At 41.9% G+C, this 27927-nt stretch overlaps 1 protein-coding gene across 3 annotated transcripts in view; it reads left to right on the forward strand.

Moving 5' to 3' along the window:
- Nucleotides 1-16549, forward strand: part of LOC121453409 (protein SSXT) — a 55490-nt gene extending 38941 nt beyond the window's left edge. The window contains exons 6-11 of one of the 3 annotated variants that reach the window (XM_041660158.1): nt 2507-2674; nt 3292-3396; nt 6182-6274; nt 6979-7101; nt 10021-10154; nt 14907-16549. In XM_041660158.1, coding sequence (XP_041516092.1) covers nt 2507-2674; nt 3292-3396; nt 6182-6274; nt 6979-7101; nt 10021-10154; nt 14907-14933 — 650 coding nt within the window. In that variant the 3' untranslated portion in view covers nt 14934-16549. The remainder of the gene's footprint in view (nt 1-2506; nt 2675-3291; nt 3397-6181; nt 6275-6978; nt 7102-10020; nt 10155-14906) is intronic. The other 2 variants (XM_041660159.1, XM_041660160.1) reach the window with 2 other exon arrangements.
- The last annotated feature ends 11378 nt before the right edge of the window (nt 16550-27927 follow it).

The following is a 27927-nucleotide window of genomic DNA, read 5'->3' on the forward strand; positions in this document are numbered from 1 at the left end:
ATGAACACCTGGGTTCGGTTCCCAGCACCCACAGAGCAGTTGTAAGTCTAGTTCCAGGGACTTCAGTGCCTCTTCAGACTCTAGGCATGTGCATGCTGCACATTTAAATTCTCAAATTTTTAATTTTTGGCAATAAATTCAGTGAAATGAATGGCTGTTTTAGACCTTTCCTGTGGCCAAGTTTGCTTTGGATCTGTGAACTCTGTTAAACCTTATTTTTGAGAAGCGCAAGTGAAAAAAAAATGTAGAAAAAAGCAGGCATGCACTTTGACCTTGGACTTGAGGTCTGTCTGTCCCTTTGCTGAGTACTGTTAGCTGTCTGGTCTTGGTGTCTGGATTCCTTGGTTGCCAGAGGGTCATGGGAAGTGCGAGTGAAGGCTTGAGGGTTTCTGTGCCGGATCTCGGGCTTGCTTCCTCACCTCTTACTGAGCCACCTTCTCCTTGCTCTGAGGAGCTCATCTCCACATTGATGACTTCAGAGTAAGCTCGGAAAGTGTATAGTTATGAAATTAAAAACTAGAGAGAAAAGAATCTGAAGCAAAGCCGAACAGACAAAAGTGGATAGGAAAAAAAATAGCTCTGAAAACGCATTTCTTGAGACCAAACAGTTGGTCACATTGTCAGGGAGGTAAAGTTTCAGGCTCACGTTGTTCCTGGAAACTTACAGGAGTGGGCTCGCTTGGCTGTTATAATGTTTGTTTAAATTATTAACGAGCCTCTGACTCATCTGTGTCGCTTTTGCCTGGAGAACTTCCCTATGCTCTCTGGTCTTGTCACCCCTGAGTGAGGGTAAGTGGCATCCACAGACAACACTCCCGAGACTGCCTTGGTGAGAGAGTAGAGTGAGGAGCTCTGAGGCCCTCTAAGGGGACAGTTTGCACTGCTAGGTGACAGTGTGGGACGGCACATCCTCACTGTGTGCTGCAGCAGTGGCCCTTCTGTGTCCTGGCCTCTCTCTCTGGAGACTGTATAGGTCTGTTTTCTGAGCCATGCTCTATTACATTCCTTTTCCTGGTAGTTTTTAGGGTGGGGAGGCAAGGGGCAGGGTGAGAGGGTTTAAGAGATGGCTCAGTGATTAAGAGCACTGACTGCTCTTCCAAAGGTCCTGAGTTCAATTCCCAGCAACCACATGGTGGCTTACACAGCCCTCTGTAATGAGATCTGGTGCTCTTTTGAGGAAGAGGCCTGGTCAGTCGTCCTCATCAACTTAGACCATGAAACCCAATATGGACAAGTTCAACAGAACCACCATATACGGACCGCCCATGCCTGCTTCAGCATTGCCAGGGCATAAGTTTCATTCAATTTCACTTTAGTCCTGGAGGCTGAAGAGAAGGCTTAGCTGCCCTCAGAAAGAAAGGACTCTGGTTCAGTTCCCAGAATCCACATGGCAGCCAACAAGTGTTTGTAACTCCAGTTCTAGGGGATCTGTGTCCTCTTCCACCTCTGAGTATGCAGGCACTTGGTACATAGAGGCACACACCCATATACACAGATACATTTTAACTTAAAAAAGAAACATTTTAGTCCTTTGATTTCAAGTTTATAAAACTTTTGAGATTTTGGAAAGGGAAAGATTCTTTTTTGAAATTTTGTCCTCAGATTGTTCAAATTATCTGTTTGTGAAGTGCTTTTACAGGTTTCTACCTACCAGAGTTGAATAAATGTCTATTAAGAAGAATAAAAGGGTAGGATCAGAGGGATGGTGGGTAGTTAAGAGTGCTTGCTGCTCTTACAGAGGACCTGATTTCCCTTCCCAACATTCATGCTCCCTGCTCTGTGGGATCACATGCCCTTCTCCAGCCTCCTTGGGCTCCTGCATGTATATATGATGTGCAGAAATCCTGCAAGCTCGCATACGTGCAAGTAAATAAATCTTTATCTCCCCTCTGCAAAAAAAAAAGAAATGGAAATCCAGAAGTTTGTTTCTTTTGTTGGTTTAACATTTGTGGAGCTTTACTTTTCTTAGGTTTTCTAATACTATAGTAAGATACTTTGTCTGGAAAGATGGTATAGGTTTTTTGTTTTTTTTTTGTTTTGTTTTTTTGTTTTTTTTTTTTTTTTTGGTTTTTTGAGACAGGGTTTCTCTGTGGTTTTGGAGCCTGTCCTGGTACTCGCTCTGTAGACCAGGCTGGTCTCGAACTCACAGAGATCCGCCTGCCTCTGCCTCCCAAGTGCTGGGATTAAAGGCGTGCGCCACCACCGCCCAGCTTGAAAGATGGTATAGGTAACACGGTGTAGAAAATGCCCATGTTCAGGAAGAGGTTGTTTACTGTCTACATTTTGACTTTTGGAAAATGATGTCAGTGGCCCTGAGATTTGCTTGTTTTCCTTGCACATGAATCTGGGTGTGTGAGCTTTGTGCAAAGACTCACTCATCCTTGAACCGTTTCCTTTGTTAGATTGCACATTTTGTGACTTATGTTGTAAGACATTGTTGCATCTTTCTTAAGTTGTTGAAGTGTTATACCAGAATATTGTGTGTTAATGTTTTATATATCCTCAGGTCCCATGATGCATCAGCAGCCTCCTTCGCAGCAGTACAACATGCCACCTGGAGGTGGGCAGCACTACCAAGGACAGCAGCCCCCCATGGGCATGATGGGTCAAGTTAACCAAGGCAACCACATGATGGGCCAGAGACAGATGCCTCCATATAGACCACCGCAGCAGGGTGAGAGGCCATTTGGACCGTTCCTTACTTAATGTAAATAACAGCAATTGAAAGGCTTTATGTTTTAATGAACTTTTTATCTAGGTAAATCGAGGGCTTTTTTGGATTCCCCTTACACCCCTAAGGTAGCAGGGTTTAGGATGCAGGAGTCTTGAGGCATAGAGGAGCTTCCCAGCACACAGCTTCCTTTTATCTGGTATTTTTTAGGAAACTATTACATCATAAAGCTTTCTATCAAAATTTATAACAGAAAATGCCTTTTTAAAGAAGCTACTAAATATATGACCAAGAACAAAGCCAATTTTACAAAGTGCTCTAACTAAAGCCAAAAGAAACGAGCTTCCTACCAGCTTCAGCCCCTCTGAGAGGCTGTTTGTCTGAGTTGGTATTGTTGGATATTATTTGTATGGTCTTAGATTGACTTTGTAAATGTGACTTGTGGACCTGCTGTGTGTATATGTAAGTGTGTGTGGAAGTCATTAAGAGTGTCAGAAGGGCCAGAGCACTGGAGGGGTCTGCAGCTGAGGAGTAGTCTCTCGTAGCATGAGATTAGGAAGAGCACCTGTGATGCCATAGAGAACAAATGATTTACGTCTTGACTGGTTGTGGTTTTTCAGGCCCACCACAGCAGTTCTCAGGCCAGGAAGACTATTATGGGGACCAATACAGTCATGGTGGACAAGGTCCTCCAGAAGGCATGAACCAGCAGTATTACCCTGATGGTAACCTCTCCTAATGCTAACCTTCCCGTTTTCTATCCCTGCCCAGTCTTGATGTAGACAGCATTTCATAGTTTAATGAAGGGTGAAGAAACTACGTCTCGTTTCTTCATTTAGAGACATTTGGGTTTTCTACAGTACCAACAGTAAACGCATTTGTTTGTAACTAATTCAGAGCATATTTGTAGTTATTGTTAGTGCCATCAGGAGGTGCATTCTGTCACTAGAATGTTTTCTCACATAAAATGAACATCTTTTTATATTTGGGATGGTTCATTTGAACCTGACGCAAATGTTACTGATCCCTCCTTTCCTTCCTTCCTTCCTTCCTCCCTCCCTCCCTCCCTCCCTCCCTCCCTCCCCTCCCCTCCCCTCCCCTTCCCCCTCCTCCTCCCCACCTCCTCCTCCTCCTCCCCCCTCCTCCTCTCCCTCCTCCTCCTCCCCCCCTCCTCCTTCTTCTCCTTCTTCTTCTGTAATATCTTTGTAGAGATTTAATTCACATGCTATAAGGTTTCACCCATTAGTTTAAAGACTATGGCTTTGTAGAACTATAGAATATATAATTCCTGAATATTTTTCATTTTATTTAATGTTACATTCTTGTGAAAGAACTGTAGCTTATGTGTTTGCCTTTGAGAAAAGGTGTGTCTACAAGAGACAGGCACACGGACTAGTACTGAGTAAACAGAACACTGCGATTTTTAGTTTGGGGCTTCCCCCAGCCCTCTTTAAAGGGAAGGTAACTATGCGATGCTGACTGTACTGAGGAAGAACTACATGCTAAGAAAGTACACAAGTAGATTTCTATCGTGCATTTCTAAATCTTTACAGAACTGCTAAAGTGACAGTGACTGTATCACAGTGATTTGTCTAATGAACTGCTTTGCCAAAATATTGATCTGTCGAGTAAATTCCATTGTTATTTTAAATTTACATTATGTGGCAAAGAAATGTTAGGGTAAAATGTTAGGACCCCTTGGCTAGAACCTAGTGCAAGCTAGCAAGAAGATGGAGTTTGGCTTGTTACAAAGGCACTTCCTCTGCCGCTTTCCATCAGCGTTTAAAGGATGCAGGGACATCTGCTTTAGACACCGACTGTCACCACAGAGTTCCTGATAAAGCAGAGAGAACTTTATACACAATAAACATTTATTAGTAATGATGGTATATCTAGGTAATTCTGGTTAAAACAGTATCTTTATCTCAAATTTTCTTGCCATGAAATAGTAAGAATGTTGTTCTTTCTTCCCTTATTTCTATGTAGATATATTAAGTTTTTTAATTTAGAAACTTTAATAAGCTAATAGTATGTTTACAGAAAAATTTAAAAGGTGATAATTACCTGGTAAACATAATTAGTCTGAGAATAAATTAATTTTTAGATCAACCTTAATGTACATCTTAAGCAGTTATGTTGAACTTGGTAGTTTTTGGTCTTGATTATTTCTTCAATGTAAAATTTATCTTATTTTAAACCTTTCTATTCAAAGTAGACACACTACTTTTGTAAATATTAAAGTTTAAAAGTTATAATTACTTATGTTGCTATGTTTTAAATTTAAATGGTTATGTTTTTACAGGTGTGTATAAGTACGTCTTGACATATATAGAGTATTCCGTTTATGTCAACAGTTGTATTTTCTTAGGCAAAATTGAGTATCTGTTTTCATGTTCAGAAATAATCATGTCCGTAAATACCTGGATGAATATCTGGCTGAGTTTTTCAGCAGAGGGCTAGCAGTGAACATTGCTCTCAGATTGTAACTGCAAACCCTCAATAAAAGCAGGAGAGCAGCAGTAGACAGTGCTTAGGGGCGGCATGGGCATGATGGACCCCAGCAGAACTCTGGTCTCCAGTACTAACACAAGGAGTGTAACATTTATCTGTGACGGTAGCCCTTCCTCCTGATTACACATTCGCAGAACGTTAGTACTATGTGTTAGCAACTGAAAACATTAGTTCCTATATTTTTTTAAAAAGTGAAACTTAAAAGAATAAGAAAATAGTCTACCAGTTAAAGTTGCTGTGTCATAAATTTAAGGTGTTCTCTAATTTAGTAAACAAATCTTATGAACTTTTATATTCAAGATACTCTAGAAATATTTCTTAAGATGCCTAAAATGACAGCATTAAGAAATACATTTTTACTTGGGCTGCACAGGCAAGTGGATCCCTGTGAGTTTGAGGCCAGTCTGGTCTACAGAGAGTTCAAAGAAGCCAGGGTGAGAGACGCTATCTTAAAGTTTTTTCTTGTATCTGAAAATACTGTAAAAAACACTTGTACTTGATGCAATAAAATCTAGAGTGTTAAGAACTCACTTCAGCTTCTTTCAGGGGGAAAACTTAAGGACCTCTTATATAATTTGTGTTGTTTTTAACATAAGCTGTGGAAGTGGTGACCAGCAGAACAGGGGTTTGAAAAATATGATAATTACATCTTTTGTTCATTCTGATTTAACTTGATGTACTCACATGTGAGAGGCCTAAATGTTCTAATTTTCTTTTTAAACATAGAATGTAAGGTTTTCCCCCTCAGTGAGGATTATCAGAGTTAAGAGAGTGAGTGTGACATTTCTAAAACTGCTGCTCTTTGCTTTGAGAAAGTGCACTTTAGCTCACTGTGAAAGCATTCACGTTGGTAAATACTTCTAATGCAATTAAAATTATTTTTTATGTATTTCCATTTCTTTTTCTTTCTTTTCTTCAGTTTTATCTTAAAGTTTAATTGTAGGGTTTTCACTCAGTGGCCATTAACGTTTCTTCCTGTCTCTTGTCGAATTGATGTAGGTCATAGTGATTACGGTTATCAGCAACCGTCGTATCCTGAACAAGGCTACGATAGGCCTTACGAGGATTCCTCACCACATTACTACGAAGGAGGTATCTATATACCTTCACACACGGACACACGCATACCCCTTTCCAGGAATGCAGTTCTTGTGCAGGACAGTGTTTCCCACGCAGAGCTCTTGAAGAGCACTAAGTTGCTGGCTGTCTGGAAAGTTACAGGGTCCCAGAACAACCTTACAGATACTTAGAACGTAACCGTGACGTGCCATTTCTAACAGCAGTAAAAAGACTAAAACACTGAGAAATGCTTTTTTGCTCCGTGGAAATTTCCTCTTTGAACATAAATCCATCAATCCCCACTCCCCTTACCCCTCGTGTGTGTTTGTACATATGTATTATTTACATCTCAGCATAGTGCCTTTAGGGAACAGCTTGCTGATGTCATGTAGCTAGTGTGTGCTCTTGTAGCTGTCTTTAATTTTGTCTTTTTTATTTTATTTAGCATAGTCATGATCTTAGGACTGTGGTGCTCCAGTAACTGTAATGCTCGTATGGCAGAGGCGCTGAAAGAGCTGCAGTTCAACCTTGCACATTGGCTTTAACTGCAGTTTGTTTGGCCGAAATCCTTCTGTTTGGTTTGAGTTTTTTCTTTGTTTTGTTAACTTTTTAAAAATCAATATGGCATTTCATTTTGTTCTTGTATTGTTGGCTGTGCATCTTAGAGGGAAAAGCAAAAACTTTAACTAGGCAGACTTCTCAGTCCTTTGTTCTCCTCCTCTCCGTTTCTTCTGTAGGAAACTCACAGTACGGCCAACAGCAAGATGCTTATCAAGGAGCACCTCCACAGCAAGGGTACCCACCGCAGCAGCAGCAGTACCCAGGGCAGCAGGGCTACCCAGGGCAGCAGCAGGGCTATGGTGAGAACTACTTTATTTTTCTTCCCTATGAAAAGATGTCATGGTTGTTCTTGTAATATACAAGTGGTATTTAACCTCCATTTTATTTTAATTTTTAAGCATTTATTTATTGTGCATGTGTGAATACATGTGAAACAGTGCACTTGTAGAAGTCACAGGACAACTTGTAGGAGTCGCTTCTTTCTACCATATGTGTCCTGGAAATTGAACTCAGGTTATCAGGTCTGGTGACAAGTGTCCCTCCCTATCTACTGCGTCATCTCTCTCCAGCCCATTTAATTCTATACGCATTATTTTAGCCCCATTGTTTTAGACTGTTCCTTTTAAAGGCATGGGGAAAATGATTGAGTTGGTAAAAGTGTTTACCGCATAAGGATGAGGACCTGAGTCAGAACCTCAGCACCCACCTAAGGGTACTCATCCTTAGTCACGTTACTGAAGAGGCAGGGGCAGGAGGGTCCCTTGGGCAGCACTGAATTTTACCCAGTGAATCAGCCAGTGAGAGTCTGTCTCAAAAAAGGAAACAGATTTAACATGAGCATGTACATACATGTGAGCACATACCATAGACACAGTCACACAGATGTTCCTCTTAGGTAAACTAATAATCCATTCAGAAATGGCTACAGACTCAAGACATTGTTTAACAGTAAGGTAACAGTTACTTTAAAAGCAAGAATGAATTTGTGGGTCTGTTTGACATGTATGAACAGGAGGCAGCTTTGTATGAGTTTAGATTAATGATAATTAGGTACACAAGTAGCTGTTACTATAAAAATTTCTTTTTTAGTGCAAAGGGAAAGATTACTCAGAATCCATAAAGGCAATGTGTCGTTTTAGTTCAAAGCACTTCACACATCTGAGGGAGTATTTCCTAAATGTGTGCATCATACAGAGGATAGGGAAAGTACAGCTGTGTTTCCTGTGAAGAGCTCTGCCGGCTTTCTTTGCTTGGAATGCACAAGGCTCTAGATTTAATTCCTAATACTTTTAGTACCGAAAAGTCTATTAGAACATCCGCCTTGAAATAATTCTATTTGATGATCTGTCTGTGTCTTTGACCATTTTGCATGTAGAGCATGAGATGAGTGTTTGGTGCACGGCAGCTGCTTGCCAGCACTAACGTGCTCTGCTTGTCCCAGGAGTAATGAATTACTTTGGACTATTGGTGTTTTCTATTGTCTGGAACCATCTTTGCTTATGGTGAGAAGGAAGAACCCTTCCCCGAGGCCGAGATTCTTTTGTCCTCCCAGGGTGTGCGTTAACACTCTGTGGCATCATGTCTTTCCCAAGGAAGAGAAGTCTAAATAGATATGTTGAGAAGTTGTTGTTCATGGTTTTCTTCTGTTCCCAAAGACATTTCTTGCCTCTCCTAAATGGCATTTCCTTTTCATGACTTTTGTATGTCAAATCAATTTTATTGAAATTGCATGAAAACAACTTTGATGTCATTAAATGAGCTAAACATACAGGTTTGTGAAAAATAGTTTTTACTGGAAGAAGACAGAAGAATTATCATTAAATACTATTTGTTGTATACCAAGAACCCTAAAGGATCTTCCCATCATGCTCCTTTATAGGCCTCTCTTGTCGAACTCTCTTCTAATTTAGAGTTAATAATTGAATGTGTGAGCCAGGCAGTGGTGGTCACGCCTTTAATCCCAGCACTGGGGAGACAGAAGCAGGCGGATCTCTGTGAGTTCAAGGCCAGCCTGGTCTACAACAGCTAGTTCCAGGGCAGGCTCAAAAGTTACAGAGACATTTTGTCTCAAAAAAAAAAAAATTGAATATGCAATAATTGAGTAACCTGGTAGAATTTATTTGAGGTTGAAAATTGATTATCCTCTTGTGAGATTGTCTCCAGTCATTGTGTTTATGGTAGGTGTAAAGTGGCTGTGGGAGAAGACATTGAAGTGCCTAAGCTGTCAGCTTCTGCTTGAGAAAACATCCTCCCAGTTGTTGTAAAGTAGTAGGAGCGCCTGCCTAGCCAGCGGAGTCAGCCCCTTGTTGTTTCTGGGTCTTATTATTGGTTAATGGGTAAAGTTAAGGTGTTAACAGTGATTGCTTCTCAGAGTGTAATTAAGATTTATTTAGTTGTATTGCATGGGGATGAGTGTTTTGCCTGCATGTATGAATGTGCATTGTGTGTGTGTGTGGTGTTTCAGGAGGTTAGAAGGGGCCATGGGATCCCTTGGAACTGGAGTTAGAGGCAGTTGTGAACTTCCATGTGGATGCTGGGAAAAAAACCCGTGTCTTCTGCAAGAGCAGCAGTGTCCTATGGAGATAAGCTTACTAATGGTGGTAGAATCCTGTCATTTTGATGACTTCAAATGTAAATTTAGTCACACAGTTAGAAATGTCATTAATTCCCCAACTTTATTCATAAATTATGTCGTTATTTGGACCTGCTTCTTGGTTATACTGGCTGACGGATAGAAGCAGAGGTGAGCTTTGCTGTTATCACGAGTCGCCCTGGCCTTATTGCATCTTGAGTCTGTCCTACCAGCTCCCAGTGCATATTTAGTGCCTCCCGTCATTGACGGGGATTCCAGTGTTTGACCTCCCGCCATTGACGGGGATTCCAGTGTTTGACCTCCCGCCATTGACTGGGATTCCAGTGTTTGACCTCCCGTCATTGACGGGGATTCCCGTCTTGACGTTTCTTTCCAGTATTTCACTTCTACTACAACCATTAACCTTGGTCAAGGTGCCAAACTGTCCTTTTTAGTTTAGACACAAGAATGTAGTAACATCTTATTTGAAATCTTCCCTGAAATTGTGGAGGATTACATACATGTGGCCAAGACACCCACAGACCCAATATAAGTCAAAATAAAGAAATAAATGAAATGGAACTTAACTTCTGCCGTCCCCTCTAACCCTGCTCTGCTCAGGTTTGTCGGTGTTACTGTCTTGCAGGTCCTTCCCAGGGTGCTCCAGGTCCTCAGTATCCTAATTATCCTCAGGGTCAAGGTCAGCAGTATGGGGGCTACAGAGCAGCACAGCCGGGACCACCCCAGCCACCCCAACAGAGGCCTTATGGGTACGACCAGGTAAGTTAGGTGTCCCCCTGCCCCCGTGGAGCCACCATATTGCTCTTCATCACCATGGACTTTTGTTGTTTGTTTTACTGATTTTTGAGTCAAGATTTCACTATGTTGCCCAAACTGCTTTTGAACTCATGATCCACCAGTCCCAGCCTGCAGGAAGTGGACTTTCAGGCAAGAGTTGTCAAGCCCCCTTTTCTTGTTTGCTAGTCACTGTCCCACTCCAAATAGTATAACTACTTTAAAATATTTTGGAATGCCAGCACTGTTCAATAGCAGCTCCTCTTACTTGTGAAACAACTTGAAATAAGATACCAGCTCATTGTCCTTGGACGCACTGTCCATGAGTGTTTCCCTGCTGTCTCCCATATTGTTGAGAGTGCATTTGGCCCAGGCCTTTCTCAGCTCTGTGCAGCTCACCTGGCACACCTTTGCTGTCAGAGCTCTTGCATTTGAACGTCTCTGCGTAGTCCTTCCGCGTGTATCTATCATCACGTCTTTTTCTCTACCCTTAGATTTCAAATGTTGAAATGTATCTTATTTATCTAAGTTTCCTCTTTTCAGTCAGACTTCTAAAACCTGTAATGTGTGCCATAGGCACTTAGGAATGCCCTTGTTCTCACTCTCTTTTGTTGCGGGAATGATTTATTGGCTATTGACTGCTTCAGATTTGTGCATGGGTTTTCAGTGAGGATGTTTTGATAGATTCACAACTTGTAAGGTACTAAATAGGGAGTGTAGAACATGGAATTGTATATAGTTATAAAGGAGGGCTCTGAGGCCACTGTAGATGTTCTCATCCGAGGGACAGCCCAGATGCTGCATTAACTAGCGTTAGAACCACAAGCGGTGGGTGCTCCCTGCCCTCCGTCAGCTTGCAGCCCCTCTTGTCTTTCAAGTAAAGACAAGAGTACAAGAGACTGACACACAGGGGAAGGGTGCATAAGCCGTGCCTGCTTCTAAGTAGAGGAGGGTTAGAGGGGACGGCAGAAGTTAAGTTTTATTTCATTTATTTATTTATTTTGGCTTATATTGTGTCTGTGGGTCTTTTGCCCACATGTATGTCTGTGCACTGTTTGTACGCAGTGCCTGTAAAGGTCAGAAGAGGGCACTTGATTCTCTAGAATTGCCCTTGTTAGGTCTTTAGGTCAGTCTCCTACTTCTGCTATTGCAGCTCTTCCTTCTTAGTCCATCTGATTTGCTAGATGAGAGAGTTTAGGTATTTCATAAATCATTGAGCAGTCCTCCACAGAACTCCTGTTGATCTGTGACTTGCTAGATTAGAGTGCTTAGGGATCTAAGGGATCACTGAGCAATCCTATACCTATTGATCTGCTGGGTTTTTTAAATTTGCATGTGGTATGACATTTGTGTGTCCATTTACTGGGGCAAGGTCTTTCACTTGAGCCCAGCGCACCCCAGTTCCTCTGTCTAGGTAGCCAGCTTGCTGTCGGACCCTTTGTTCCTTGGGTTCTGGGGCTCCAGGTGTGCGGCCATGCCTGTCCAGCGTCTGCTCTGTTTATTTTTGAGAATGGGTGAAAGAATGAAAACCAAAGCAAGTTCTTCAGCCCAGTAGTGATATAATCGTCATGGCAGTTTGTATGGTTCAGACAGATAAATTTACAGTGGGGCATTGAGAGTGAACACTCCACAGAGCATTCACGTTTTCGTCTCTGTAACCAGGGCTTGGGTTGACAGCCTTGGCTCATCCTCAGCATATGCACCGCTCTCTGGTAAACTGAAAGCTGAGCTGAGCAACAAATCTCATAGCCTTTTTGTAAGAATGTATCTAGTAGCTATAACTATTTTTTAAAACCTTCTTCTTTTCAAGTCAGCACTCCACTGCCACTGGGTCTTCCTTCCTGGCTTAGACTCCATCCTGCTGTTCCCCACATAGAACCTGGAGTGATCTTTTAATAACAGCAGCCAAGTTCTGATACCTTCCCTCAGGGGTGGCTTCAGTCTCATGGAGGCCCCAGGAAAGATGACTTCTTTTCTGTCTCCTGCCATATAGTTCAGCACTGTGTATTACATCATGAGTTGTTCCCTCCCTGCATTGGCTTCTTGCTTCTCTAACATGCATCAGGCCACCTCAGAGCCCTTTTGTTTGCAGCTCCCTCTGCCTGAAGCTGTCCCCTCTGTCTGCAGTCTTTCCCAACTTGCTTTGACATATGGCTGCAGTAGTGAATGTTGGTCACTGAATTACTTGGTCTCCCTTTCTCTGTTTTGAAATAATAAGGGTATTGGCTGATGCCTGCCATCTGAGCACTGGGGAGATTGAGACACAATGATCATCCTTGGGGACATAGTGAGATGGAGGCCTGTTCTCTACATTAGACTGTCTCAGAAAACACAAACAAAGTAGCTTTCTTGAGGTTTAATTTATGTAATTTACATTTAACAAACCACACATTTACGTTGTATAGTTTAATATATTTTAACTATACATGCGTATGAAGTCATTAAAACCAAAATAATGAAGTATTCAACATGCCCCAAAGTTCCCTGTGCCACCTTTGAAACGCCCGCTGCATTCATCCCTCCCTGGACGTCACTGATAGGCTTCTTCTCACTATAGAAAAGAATAGTTTAGACGTTACCTCACTTCTTTACTTTTTATGTATTTTAAGTTTATTTATTGTGCGTGTGTGTGTGTGTGTGTGTGTGTGTGTGTGCTCACACATGCTCCTGCAACAGTGTGTGGAGGTCAGAGGACAGCCAGTGGTAGTCGGTTCTTCCTTCTGGGGGTCCTGGAGACTGAACGCCGTCATCACACTTGGCAGCAGGTACCACCTGCTAAGCCACTTTGCAGGCTGAGTTGATTTATTTGCCATAATTGCTTTGATATTTGCTCATATTGTGATTATAAGCAATTCTTTATAGCTAGCTAGTATTCTGTGATAAGGCTTTCTATCCAACTAAAGCTAAAGTACCTGAACAGCCAGGTATTTTTCATCTAAATCCTAAGTGTGGAAGGCACATGGTGGATGTGTGCTGGACGATGGCCCTCCTTCTGGACTTGCAGCCTGGAAGTCTAGATAGTTACCAGGTGTCATTGCCTCCTAGGTGACGGCAGCTCAGTGTGATAAAACAGACCACAGGGTGCCTTCCCAGAATTTACAGTGAGCAGGAGAGAACATTGGAAACACTGTTGAAAAAGCCTAGCACTTTTCCAATTGAGATAGGTTTGCCTCCTGGCCTGTACCCACCAGTTACACAGAACACAAGAAGCAATTGTATTCAGGACCACTTCACCGACAACAGAGGACAGCGGTCTCAGAATGAAGAACAAATTAGATGAGCCCTCTGGAAACTGTTAGTGAATGTAGCAGAAATAAATGAGAGAGGTCTCTTCCTAGATAGAAAAGGAACTCCCTAAAAATTAGTGTAAATGAAAACCTTGTTATATGTTTACTGATGTGTACATGCTCACATGTGCATACTGGCAGTGTGGCACACCTGTGGTAATCAGGTCATTGTGGGTTATTCTCTCCTTCCAACTCCGGATCCTGAACTCAAGTCTTCAGGCTCCTTTCCAGCGACTTGTGCACAGTGTGCTTCCATCATTAGAATCTCCCTGCACACACGCACAGGGGACTTGTGCACAGTGTGCTTCCATCATTAGAATCTCCCTGCACACACGCACAGGGGACTTGTGCACAGTGTACTTCCATCATTAGAATCTATCTCCCTGCACACACGCACAGGGGACTTGTGCACAGTGTGCTTCCATCATTAGAATCTCCCTGCACACACGCACAGGGGACTTTTCCCACCAGTGTTGATATTGGGTGTGTTACAGTTAATTAATAAGTTAACTTACTTACTTTGAAAAAAGGTGTCACTATATTCGTGGTCTCAAGAACTTCTAGGCTGAGCCGGACAGTGGTGGCGCACGCCTTTAATCCCAGCACTCGGGAGGCAGAGGCAGGCAGATCTCTGTGAGTTCGAGGCCAGCCTGGTTTACAAGAGCTAGTTCCAGGACAGGAACCAAAAGCTACGGAGAAACCCTGTCTCGAAAATCAAAAAAAAAAAAAAAAAAAAAAAAGAACTTCTAGACTCCTCTTTGGCCTCCTTAGTGGCTTGGACTGCAGGCATAAACCATGGCACTCTGCTCATTGTGAAAGGCCTTTCTTGTGTCCTTGTTAGGGTCATAGCAGAGAGGTAGGATTAGTATAGTCCTGACGGAACTAGAGACCTGGTTGTGAGCTGGAGATGTCGCTCATACTTTCTCAGTTCGTGGGTAAAAGAAACTGAGTCTTGGAGTCTTTTTAGACAAGGATAAAGGTAGCAGCAGTTAGAACTTGAATTCAGTGTTGGGCTCAGGTTCTGTAACATAGGGCACTTAACTGCAGCACGCCGACAATTACCCTTTAAATTTTTTTTAATTTTTAGTTATGTATATTCATGCATGTCTGTGGGGGGGGGGAGGGTCTATGTGTTTCTCACAGAAACTAGAAACTTTTTGACTCCACTGGCCATTAGATCCACCTGCTCTTCCCCCGCCCCCATCCTAGGGTTACAAGCGTGTGCTACCAGGTCTGGTTTAGAAGTACTACTCCTTTCTGTAATTTACGCTGTAAAGTCCATTTGCAGTTGAATATATCAGGAGAATTAGAGCGATAATACCTAATACATAAATGTTTGGATTTTTTGCTTTCCTGGTATGATGACTTTGAAATTACATTTGTAATATTTTGTCTTAAGCTAACTTAAGTCAAGGTCTTATCTAATTCTATTTTTAAATTTATCTTTTAGGGACAGTATGGAAATTACCAACAGTGAAGATGTCCTTACATTCCAGTCAGTCTCCGTTAGCAGCATACTGTCATCCTTCTACTGTGGACACCTATGAAGGCTCCTTCCATTCCACTGCCTCGCTTTTGGGAAAATCTTTGGCTAAGTGGCTGCCTTATCCCCAAGCAGCCTTTGTGGGTTAGTTTGTAAAGGCTTTGGTAGCTACCAGATACACCTGATTTCACATTTCTACTCTAGATGGCAACATTGGACAGAAAATGCATCAACATAAAGTCATTTGCTGCGACGTCGGAACTGTTCCAAATGGACTGTCGCAGGCTGAAGGTGTCAACAGCTTTGTATGTTTACGAAGGTCAAGGGGGTTTCATACTTTTCCACAAATTATTTTGTAAGGGGGGGAAATGTACACTTTTTACAGCAGCAATATTTTGTATATTATGTTTATTTTGTGTGATGAATATGCAAGGCGGTACACTACGCACTGGGCAGAATCAGAAACCCTGTTAATGTGGAGTGTGGTAGATGCTTGGTGGCTGTGGTGTCCTGTAAGACACAGGTGAGGGAGAAGACAGAAGCACACCATATTACTGTTAGGTCTTAGAGGAAGTGCGCATCTCTCTTATATACCAGATTTGCAAGGGCACTGGGATACAGTTTTTAAGTACAAAGACAGTTTTTTAAAAGCCTTCCAGTTTTGTGCATTAAAACCTTTTTGTAAAGATGACTTATAATACTGTTTGAAAATGCAAGGCAATAATTATGTTGCACCTGTGAGTGTTGGCAGGTTCGTGTCAGTGAAGTACGAAGCCTCTCAAACAGCAATAATTGAAAAGGAAGAAGCATTGGTCTTTACCTTGTTTGAGAATCAGGGAGCTTAGTGAGGACCGTCGACACTTTCTAAGCACACCAAAGAGGACTCGGTGGTGATCTCATCATACTGTTTTTTTAACATTAGTATAATTGGTTCATGGCACAGAATAAGAGTCCAGGAGACTTTACACACTTGTATTTTAACTTTCTTAATTGGGTATAAGTAAAGGGCATCTTCACGTTCCTCTCTCTTCCTCTTAGTTACTGTAACAGGAAAATGCGTTTGATGGGGCATTTCTCATCTGTATGGAAAGCCTTGAGGTTGCATTTTACGGTTCCTTGTTTTTAAGCATGACATACATAATCATTATTTGAGACTGATTGTGTTAGCTGATTCGGGACATTGCACTGACAGGAAAGCATGCACTGAGAGATTTCTAAACACATCTGTTGGAGCAGACTTTGAAAGCATCTAGCCCAAAGGTAAGTTGCTGTGTCCTCACAGTTGTCTGTATCCAGGGAATAGAACATACTCTTTTTAATTGAGTTAGATTTTGCCACTTCTGGCTGGAAACAGAGCAGAAGGGTGCTGTAAATTCGAAGATGCCAAGTACACTGTTCTCAACATACTGTAATCAAAGGAGGGGTTTCTCTGTGTCTGTGTGAGTGAGTCAGTAGAAAATAGGCATCAAGTCTGCACAGATAAGGCACGGGAAGCCTTGTTGTGATTGAAATGCTTGTAGGTTCTGTGCCAGGCTCTCCACCACTGTGTACTTTGTTCTATTTAAAACTGTATCAACTCTAACGAAAGAATAAATTATTTGTGATTTTAATTTTCTCATTTGTTTCTTTAAATTAGATCTCTTTGACTCTACCATTTTGTCTGGAGACCATACTCTGGGTTTTATGTGAGTTAGTCCAGTACAAATAGACTGTATTTGTATTCTAGGACTGGATCAAAATTCTCTTGCCATGCCCAAGTTAATTAGAATTAACTGTTCGGTAATCAGCGTGTTGTGTAGGCTGTTTTGCAGAATTCTTTCTCTGAAAATGAAGTCCATGAGGCTATAATCAAGATGACTGAATTAGATAAATGAGGTGAGGAGACAAAATTGTGCTGATCCCAACCTGGTGGAGATACGTTATCTCATTTGAAATGAGCTCAACTGACATTAAGAAATAATTTGTCTTGCCATCCCATCTTCTGTTGTCTTATTCTCCTTTAATGGAAACTAAAATTGCAATTTTAATAAGCAGAATTTCCTCCAGGACTTCCCTCCTGGAGACTGGTGCATTTGCAAGGCTTAATTGTTTTATACCAGTCCTATTTCGTACAAGTTGTTAATTGGTGGTGACAAAGATTACCTAACTCCTTTGGTACCTGGTAAGAACAATAGCTTCACCAGTAGCTTTTCTACCAAAGTTGACATTTTCATACAGAAAAAAAGTCAAAGTTTCATATTATCTAGTGAATAAATATTATAGCATCCCTTAAAATGCAAACAAGAGTAGTGTGGTTATTGATAAGGCTTTTCAGACATCAGTGTGCTGGTTCTATCTTGTGCAACTGTTGGTCTTATTCTCGAGCTCCATTTGGTGCACACTGGGCTTTAGTGACTTCAGGGCAGAATGAAGTCAGGTCACGTGCTCCTGTGTGTGGTGGCCGAGCTCATCTCGCACACTCAGGGCAGAACCTGTGTTGTCTACACACCTCACTAGCAGAGGCAAACGCTGTTCTGTTGCTCACAGCCATGTCAGTAAGGACCTGAGTGGCTTCTCGTTTTTACAAAAGTCTTAGACTTGGAGGAATTCTTTCTTTTCAATGGCAGCATTCAGTTAGACACCATCTCAGAACCTATACGTTCAGACTGCTGCCTTCCACAAAAAATAAAAAATTAACAAGCACATTACAAAACAGTGGATGTTTTATATAACTTTATTCCCTATTTTTTTTAATCTGGTAGGTTTTTTCTGCTTTATTTTTGATGTACAGCCAACAGATACCTCAGTATATATTTTCATTTTTTTCCTGTCCAGCAAGAGAAGAATTGTACTTTCCTGTTTTGCAATGTCTTTTTTCTTTCCTTTTCTTTTAACTTAGGATGCTCCTTTCTGAGTTGCCTTTTTTTCCCTATTATAGAAACATTTTTTATAAAATACCCAGCAGAGTTCTTTATGTGTGCTTTTGGGCTGTTTATGTTCCCTCCATTTTCTCATGTGCTAGGTGTATGTATATGTTGATCTTTTGACTCTTTGGTGTCTTACATATCTTTTCATCTATCACTTTGAAAACTTGTGATTATGATGTCTTTCATTGTGTTAAAGGTTTTTTGTAGCTCCCCCCACCATAGTGTCTTGCATCCTCCCTAACTTGCAAATTTGTTAAGTATTCCTATTTGCTTACATTTTAAAATTTTACTTTACTTGCTATGATTTAGGGCATTAACTTTCCCCCATATAAGTAGGCAACTGTTTAACCATTTATTAAATGAGTATTTCCTTGCAGTGATTTGAGATGTCATTTTATTGCTTTTGTTAAATGTAAGGTATGTTAAATATTCCATTTCAAAGATCAAATAAATTCATTTAGGTAGAACTATTTAATTGTCACAGAGATGAGTTCTTTTCCTCTCTGTGTGTGTGTGTGTGTATATATATATATATATATATATATATATATATATATATATATTGATACAAGTTTTTGCAGACTCACAAACAGTGACTGGCACCTGGATGGTAACCATTCAGATATTTAATATGGATAATCTAGAATATGTTAAAGTTTATTACTTGTTGAAATTTGATATTTTTGTACCTGATAATTATCTCTTGAGCTGCCTCAAAGTACATCTGTTGAATTACAAAGAAAAAATTAAAAAATCAATAGAAAATCCCTTCTTATTGTTTATTAGTAGAAGTCTCAGATAGAAAATCTTGTTTTATTGGTTCAAGTCTCAGAAGCAGATGATGGAATCTAATTTTCTTTAGTTCAGCAGAGTCCAGTAAGCAGGGTAAAGAGGGGGCATATTTTATATATAAATACAGATATTTACATAAACACATGTTTGCCTTATGCACATGTTTTATATCTATGGATAAATATGTTTTTAAATTTTATTGTTTTGGGGCTAGAGAGATAGCTTAAGAAAAACACTTACTTCTCTTCCAGAGCTCCCAAGTGTGGTTCCCGCCTCCATGTCATGTGGTTCACATCCACCTGTCTGTAACTGCTCCTCCAGGGGATCTGATGTCTTCTGGTTTCAGTGTGTACCAGTGTGCACAGGACATCCACTCATACAGAGATGCACACATATACATAAAAGAACTATCTTAATAAAAATCAGTCTTTGAACAACTGTCGTGTTTTCCTGATAAACCCTGTAATTTAAGAGTTTTGAGGATGTGGGTAATGGTGGTGACTACAGAGCTAGAGTTGGTTGGGAAGACGGACTCTCAGAGAAGGTACTAGAAGATTGGCCTGAGTGTATTTTCTTAAGTGGCCGTAGGTGGTGCCGCCCTCGGCTGGTAGTGATGGGTGCTCTGAGAAAGCAGACTGAGTGAGCCAGGAGCGAACCAGGAGCGAGCCAGGAGGACACAAGCCGGTAAGCATCCTCCATGGCTTCTGCTTCAGCTCCTGCATCCAGGTTCCTGCCTAAAGTTCTTGTCTGACTTCCCTGGAGATGGACTTCCAGCTAGCTGTAAGGGGAAATAAAGCCTTTCCTCATGTTGCTTCTGCTCATGGTGTTTGGTATAGCACTAGAACCCTGAGACAGAAATACATTCTGTTTAAGATGGCATCATTAACTGGTTTGTCAAACTATGAGGTATTTAGTGGCAGTATATTTCAAAATAAAATTGTTATTTGAACAGGTGAATAAGAAATCCAGAATATCCTAAATTATCGTCATCTCTGTTCCTGCTCGAGAATATTGACTGCTCCCCACTATTCTTTCCTCATCTTTAACAAAGACCACCCCACGTTGTGTGAATGTGCAGCTAACTGCCTAGAAAGAAAAGGGTTAGCGTCTTCCATTTCTGCTCGTGTGACTTTCAGGCCTTTGGATGGAAGTTGAAGCCATGCTCCAGCTCCCTAAGCACATTGGTGAAGGTGCGCTCCTGTTTTCTCATTTCTGCTTTTCTTTGGCTAGAACACGATGCATGGTGTATGTGGAGTACCCTTACAGGTTAGAAGAATATTCTAGAAAAGTGGCAGCATTGAGAGACAGAGGTCCCCAGAATGGGCTCTGGTGTCTGCCCTTCAGCTCATTGCTTGTACTGTGACAGGAGGGTTGTGTACCACGGTGACCGGCTGTACTTCCCTATGACATGCTCTTTATAATTTTTTCAAAGACAAATTAAAATAGTGTGCACTTCAGAGTCATTATGTTCATATTCTGGACCAACAAAACGGGCAGAGCCTTTTAGTGCCTTCTGAGACTGTCCTGTGTGCTGGCATTTGAGTGAGTAGGGTACCTCACTTCATAGATTCTCTCAATTTAAAAATACTGGTAAAAGCTGGGTAGTGGTGATGCACACCTTTAATCCCAGCCCTCAACAGGCTGAATCTATGTGAGTTCCAGTCTAGCCTGGTCTACAGGACAGCCAGGGCTACACAGAGAAACCTTGTCTCGAAAAACCAAGCCTCTATACACACATACACACACAAATACACACACACACACACACACAATATGTGTATGCGCATACACCCCCTACATAATGATGGCATGCTTAATAATATACCTGGCAACTTTGTATAAACTTTGTGAACAGTCTGTTTTTGTTTGTTGAGGATTTGTGTGAGATCTTCAAGCCTATGGAGTTTTTTATTTTATTTTGGCTTTTCTTAATCTCTTTCAGGTCTTCCCCCCCCCCCCCCACTTTTTTGCTTCCCTTATTGATGTGAGTATTTTGATTGTAGAGCACATGCCAATTTTCTTTTTCTTCTTAAAAGATTACTAACATTTAATCCTATAGCTGGGTGGGGTACTTAAGGTCTGAAAAGTTGTAAAGTTGAGACAGAAGGATTCCAGGTTTGAAGCCTATGTCTACATAGGCTAAGTGGGGAATGAGCTTAATAGTGGAAAATGCTTTGAAATAGTGTCATTTTTCATGTACTATTTTATAGATGTGATTAAGTTTTACAAATTTTTAAGACTTACAGTGACCCCAAATAATGTCTAGAGTGATCGCATTTTCCCGTCTTTCCCGTGTTGGCGGCTGTGCTAGGGAACTGTGTTACTGACTTGAGAGCGCCGACTGAGCTGGTAACGTTCCTTGCAGTCCCTTCCTTCCACTCAAACACGTACTGTTTCCTGTTCACTAATTCAGTCTCCTTCCCCTCCCAAGATCTCGCCTCACAGCAAGCTTTTCGTACTCGAGGCTCCCCACGTCATCCTCAGCCCTCATCCCCACATAAACACAGCCATTTTGAAAACATGAACTGATATTAATTACCCCCTTGGCACCAAAAAGTCAGGATTTCCTGATGCGGCACGCTAATGTAGAATGCATTAGTGCCAAGGCTGACTCCGAGGGGCTATACTCTCTATACACTCGATGTTTTTCTGTCTTCACGACGCTCAGTCTCTTCTCCGAATCAGTCATCCTCTTCACAAACACCACCCCTTAAAAAGCTTCCGGAGTTTTAATAAGACACAACCAGGTTTTCAGAGAAAACAGTCACATTCAGGCAGCAAATCTGAAACACTTAACTCTTTGGTTCGATGAAGTCAGCTCTATCTAAATGTGCTAGTGATTATATGGTTTTGATCTGAAATTTATGTGCAGTTCCCAATGTCACCAAAAATGTGTTTTTCATTTTTGGGCTTAATTTCTAGACATAGAACAAGAAGTCTGTAGTTGTGTTTTGGCCTGTTTAGGGATATGTATATGATTATGTGAGTCTTTTGTGGGGGGTGTTGATTTGAGGGTACTTCCTTGTATTGGTATGTACCATCTAACACAATGGTGCAAATACTGCTGTCTCCTGCTGTTGATGGGAAACTAAGAGATCCAGGGACATCCAGGCTCAATTAAGCTTAGCATTAATTGGGCCAGAAGAGGAAATGAAATGTCAGCAGCAGCAGGGACCCCTGGGACCCTGTGCTGGGGCTCTGTCTGCTGCGCTGGGGCTGTCCTGCTGCTGCCCAGCTTTGTAGCCCTGTAAAAAAGGAAGCTAGTTGGTAATACCTGGGGCCTTGTTTTGGGGAAGTGGGGTGTGGTGATAGTAGAAGATGTAGCTCTAGGGTGGAACCAGGCTGTCCTGGAGCCTGGGTGTTGCTGTGAGGTGTGGGCAGGAGCTGAGTGATAGCCGTGCAGAGTTGGAGCCGCAGCTCCCATGTCCTGCTGGCTCTCCATCCAGAAAGCGGCAACATTTTATTACTGGTATTGGGGAGAGGTGGAGCTCCTAAAAGTCATTAGGGAAACAAGTTCTCAAAGATTTGACTCTGCACTTGGTTCCAGAGTGAACGGAACAAATGAAAGAATAGAAGGAAACATGGAGAAGTGGGAAAAAGAAGTAAAACCTTACACACAAATGGATCATCTTCTAATCATGTCAGACTCAAAACACGTGTCCACACTGTGAGAGCCGGGCACACTAAGATGCTCAAGCAGTCCACACAAGTTTTCAGAGAGATGGGCAGCTACAAGTCAGAACAAATAAGTTACATAGGAACTCCATTTGGAAATCTTGTAAGTAAAAAATACTGTCATTGCAAAAATGCCCAATTGGTGTAAATTATAGATCAGACGTGAAGAGAAAATTTGGGTGTTGTTAGGTAATAGTATGAGAAATTGTCCTATTCCAGAGCGCCAGGAAACATTCTTATAAAATATATGAACGAACAGTTTGGACATAGCACCAGGAAACATTCTTATAAAATATATGAATGAACAGTTTGGACATAGCACCAGGAAACATTCTTATAAAATATATGAATGAACAGTTTGGATATAGCACCAGGAAACATTCTTATAAAATATATGAATGAACAGTTTGGACATAGCACCAGGAAACATTCTTATAAAATTTGTGAATGAACAGTTTGGACATAGCAAAGCTGAGTGTTGATATAAAACCTCCAGAGGAGGTTGGTAAAAAAGAGCAAGACACGAAGAAAAACTGACGGTTTCTACAAATGAGTCCAAGTACACACCTTGTAAGCTCGCTGTAGTTCAGTCAGATCAAATAATTAGGAATTCAGTTTATATGTAGACATTATGCTGGGGTTTGAGAGGAGAATCTTTACCTGAAACAGTGTATTACCCCTTAAATAAAACTTGGATGAGAATAGTCAGCAACCAATAGAGGAAAGCTCATCAGCTCAACTGTTGGGATTCCGCAGTGAGGACAAAGGCATCTTGGGATTCACAGTGACCAAGAGGATACCTCATCCATGCGTGAAAGACGAACTTAAGTTAACTTGAAAATTATCCAGAGGGAAGGTGTAAAATTTTAGAACTGGAGATTCTATGAAATTGATAAAATAAATTTTTTAATGGAATATTATTTTAGGTTTGAAGAAATAGTAACATTGTGATTGGCTGATCACCCTAATTTCTTCACATTTACATCCCTGTAAGGCCACACCCCTTGGGATGAGCCTCTTGCACACCCCTTGATGGACGATGGATGGGAATAGAGGAGTTTTTCTGCCCTTCACGTTTGGGTGTGACTTGCTCTGGCCAATGGGGCGTTGGCAGATGCCAGTTGGAGCTTATGGAAGTTGTTTCCACGTGTTGCTCTGCCTTTACCATGGTAATCTGCTCAGGCTAGTGTGGGAGGGAAGCAGCCAATTCTCTAACAAAAGCTGCCATCACTCAACCAGCCTTCCCAGCCCTGCTAGAGTCTGCAGGCTCCTATGCATCCTCTGATTACAAACCACTGATTGTGAGTGTATCTTCATTGTGCAGCAGTATTGTAGGAATAAATAGCATTCAAATGGTACAGTGAAGAGCAGAGTGTGATCCGTGGCCTGTCTGCTGAGGAGGTTTTGTGAGCAGAACAATCACTGAAAATCTAGATTTTCTTGCAGTTTTCCAGGTAAGATCGTGCGTAATGTGAAAAGTTGAAATGTAAATGTAAAAGAATCATCATTAAAAGGCAGAGTCAGGAGAGAAGAAATAAAGGAAATTTACTCACTAGTGGAAGCCCTGCATGAGGGGAAACAGGAGGAGGAGCTTTAAGAATACAGAGGGCCGATTGAAGCTGCATGGGTAGAGGACGTATCTTGTGCACACAGCCCTGCATTTGGTTCCCAGCACTGGAAAACTGGCATGGTAGTTCATACCCTGCCATCCCAGCGCTTGGGAGGTAGAGTCAGGTTACAAGTTCAAAGCCAGTCTCAAAATTAAATAAAAACACAAATGAAGATAGTAGGATTCTGTATATGTCGGTAGGCACAACTGCATCCAGGCTGAACTCATTCTCTGAAAGGGTTTAGAGAAAGGAAGACCCAGTCTGCTTGTTATGAGAGATTCCTAAAATACAGCAGAAAACAGGAACAGGGCTACCAGTGCTCCAGTACAGTCTAGAGTAAAACCATTGAGGAGTTACGAGGGAACACAACACATTTGAGATATAACTGGGTCACAAAGCAAAAAACAAGCATAGCCCAAACTGGAGCCACAGTGGGAAGATGAACCCACTTACAGCGGGAACTCGGCTCAGACGAAATGTCAGTGACAGCATAGGTCTTTTCTAATAGAAACGTATCTGCTGGACCTGGTGGTGTGCTGGAATTGCAGCTGCTCTGGGAGCAGCGGGGTCACAAGGTCAAGGTCTGATCAACTGAGTGAGACCCTATTTCAAAATTTTAGAAAGCTAGGGCGTGTGTGAGTGTGCACACGTGATCAGATGTACCTGTTGTAGACTGTAGCGTGAATCATTAAAAACTCAGAGACAGAAATTGTGTGTGTGTGTGGGGGGGGGGGGGGTTCAACCTGAAAACCAGAAAAGCAAAGCAGCCAAGCCACTAGAGAAGTCTTACATCTACCAAGGCTGGGCGACTGCAAGCTAAGCAGCCTAAGCCTCTCTCCTTCCATTTTATATTGCCACTAGTGCTGGGATTAAAGGGGTGAGCCACCACCACCTGAATTTGTTTCTGCATTGATCTTGTGTAGCCCAGGGTGGCCTTGAACTCACAGAGATCCATCTGCCTCAGTCTCCCTAATCCTGGGATTAAAGGTGTATGTCACCATTACCTGACCTCTAGTGGCTTTAGCTTTGCCTCTGGTCTTCAGGCAAGGTTTGTTTATTAAAATACAGGAAATATACCACTACAGTAGACCACTTGCTGATCATATGTGAAGCCCCAGGTTCAGACCCTGGAACTGAGGAAAGAAAAAGAGCAAACCCCATGCTGATGGAATTTTGAAACTTTTAGGAACTACATTTAAAATGTAGAAAATGTTTTATTTTGATATATTTTATCTAGTATAACCATAGTACTTGTTGAATGTGTAAATTTATGAGACATTTTTAACCTTTGTATGGTTAAGTCTAACATCCCATTAGTATTGTCTTAGCCAAATCTCAAGTGCTCAGTAGCCACCCCTGGCCAGTGGATGTGGCATATGGGGGAGGGGGATGCTGAAAAGCCTGCACTTGACGGTGCACAGCCTTCTCCAGTATATATAAGATAGTTTTTTAAACTGACCTCTTGCTGACTTAAAAGCTGCCTGATCACAATTCAAAGGCTCAGTAGGATATAAACCACTTTCTCTGATAATAATACCTGTGCCAGGAATTTTAAAAATGTATTATTCAGCAGCTTGGGCTTAAAGAAAAATCAAGAATTTAGAAAATTTGGAAATGAGCTACACTGAAGGTTCTTGGTCAAAGCCTATACTTGTAGGCAGTGATGTCCTGTGCACTCACATTTTTAAGAGGGTTGGGGAGATGGTTCTGTTGATAAATGTTTGCTGTGCCAGTGTGAGAATTGGGGTTTGGGTCTAAAAGGCCAGGTGGGCAGGACAAGTTGGTTAATGAGACTAGCCAGATACACGGGCTCTGGGTTCGATAAGAAACCCTGCTTCAGTGAGTGGAGAGGACAACACCCAGTGGCAAACTCTGGCCTCTGCGGGCATTCATACACACGCACCCACACATGTGTGCACACGATAACATAGCATGCATACGTGGGGCGGGGAGTGAGATGATAGCAAAGTTCTTACAAATGAATTGCTAGCTTTAAATTCCTTTCTTTTAAAAAGAGGAAAAGGGCTGGAGAGATTGGCTGTGGTTAGGAGCTCTTGCTCTTGAAGTGGAACTGGATTTGGTTCCTAGCACCCCTATGGTGTTCACAACTGACCATAACTCCGGTTCCAGGGGTTCTAAGGTGTTCACGTGTTGTACACACATACATGCAGGCAAAACACATTAAAACCAAAAGGGACTGAAATGCAATTTGTGAGTGTACATGAGGAAGTCAAAGTTAAATTCAGATAGTTATGAATATTTGGAGGTGTTTTTGAGGTGATGATAAAGTCAAGAATAATACAGTTTAAAAAAATAGAGGATTTTGAGCTGGTCAGATGTCTCAGAAGATAAAGGTAATTACTGCCCTTCCTGGCAACTAGAGTTCGATTGCTGGAACCCACATGGTAGAAGGTAAAACATCCCTGCTAGTCCTCTGACCTCCACAATCATGCCATGGCATGTGTGTACCCATGTAACACATACACACAGAAATGAACAAATGTTAAAAAACAAACAAGGACCAGGGAGATGGATGTTTGTGGTAAAGTCTGAGGATCTCAGTTTGATCCCCAGGACCCACATTCTGGATGGAGAGAACAGTTTACAGATTTGTTCTCTGACCTCCACATGTGCACATGGGTGCTGTGGCATGTATACACCACATAACATAAACATGCTCACATACACATAAATAATTGTAATATTTTTATTAGAAAAAGGAGGATTGTGTAGGGTGTGATGGTATATGCCTCTAGTCCCTACTCAGGAGGTAAAGGCAGGAAGACTGAGATGTGAAGGCTAGCCTGGTCTATAGAAAGAGAATCACAAAAAGAACCAAAAGCTGTCTTTGTGTTTTAAAGTTAAAACCAGACAAAAGTGCTGCAACACAAAGGCTTAGTGTGCTTAGAGTCCTAAACAAAGTACCAGAGACCAGTGACTTAGAAACACAGAAATGTATTCCTGTTGTTCCAGAAGCCACAGGGTCCCAGGTAATGCTTAGGTAGGGTAGGTGTTTGCTTCATGGAAGGTGTCTTTTCATTTGTCATCATGTGGCAGAAGGGGTAAGGGAGCTCTCTGAGGTCCACAGATCTCAGGCACCTTCATGACCTCGCCACTGTTGCAGGCCCTGCTTTCTAATGGTTCATCCAGGATTCAACATGTGAATTGGGGCAGGGGCACAGACAATCCTGCTCAGTGCCACCCAAGCACCCGCCTCCTAACCTGGAAGACATCTCAAAAGCCGTTAAAATCATTCCAGCATGAATTCAAACCCGAGTGTCAGCTGATTATCATCTGTGGGATGTGAATGGAACTCCAGGTATAGTTCCTTAGGATATCAGTCGCTCCCCAGCTGTGTACAGCAAACAAGTCAGTTGCCTCCAAAATAATGATGGGACAGGCAAGAACAGACACTCCCATCCCAAAAGCAAAAATAGAGGGGATAAAAGGAAGACAACAGCCCCAAGCAGCTCTAAAATCCAACAGGGTAAACTACATGAAGTTCTACATTTCCAAATAATCTTTGGATACTCTGGAGCAGTGACTGGGGTCCCGGGCTTCAGGGTGGCCAGCCTGTGCTGCTGGCTTTCCTGGATGCAGCCCCATCTCTTGCTACAACTGGTTGTAGTTTGGTACTGTCTCTCTAGCTCTGAAACTGAAGTGCCAAGATGCCTTACCAGTCTGTGTGTGCCACTCTATGCCCAGAGTTAAACCATTAGAATCCTACTTGCTGAAAAGCGTGGGCTAGTATGCTTTTACCTATAGCATATTGATCAAGCGTGTGATCACACAATGGTCTTGCCACAGCCACTTTTTCCTGCCTTTCCTTGTCACGCACTTTCACAGTGTGGTTGTGTGACTGTTCCCAGTTCTTCATAGAATCCTCCTCACGCATTGTTAGACTCCAAATGGCTTCCTTTACTGCCCACTACTCACCCAACCATGTTCGATCAAGCTACCTGTTAAACCAGTTCCCTTTTTAAACGTTTTATGGCTTTCAGAATT

Source organism: Microtus oregoni, unplaced genomic scaffold (assembly GCF_018167655.1).
Source record: "Microtus oregoni isolate MIOR12 unplaced genomic scaffold, Mior012 000011F_ref0000422, whole genome shotgun sequence".
NCBI lineage: Eukaryota > Metazoa > Chordata > Mammalia > Rodentia > Cricetidae > Microtus > Microtus oregoni.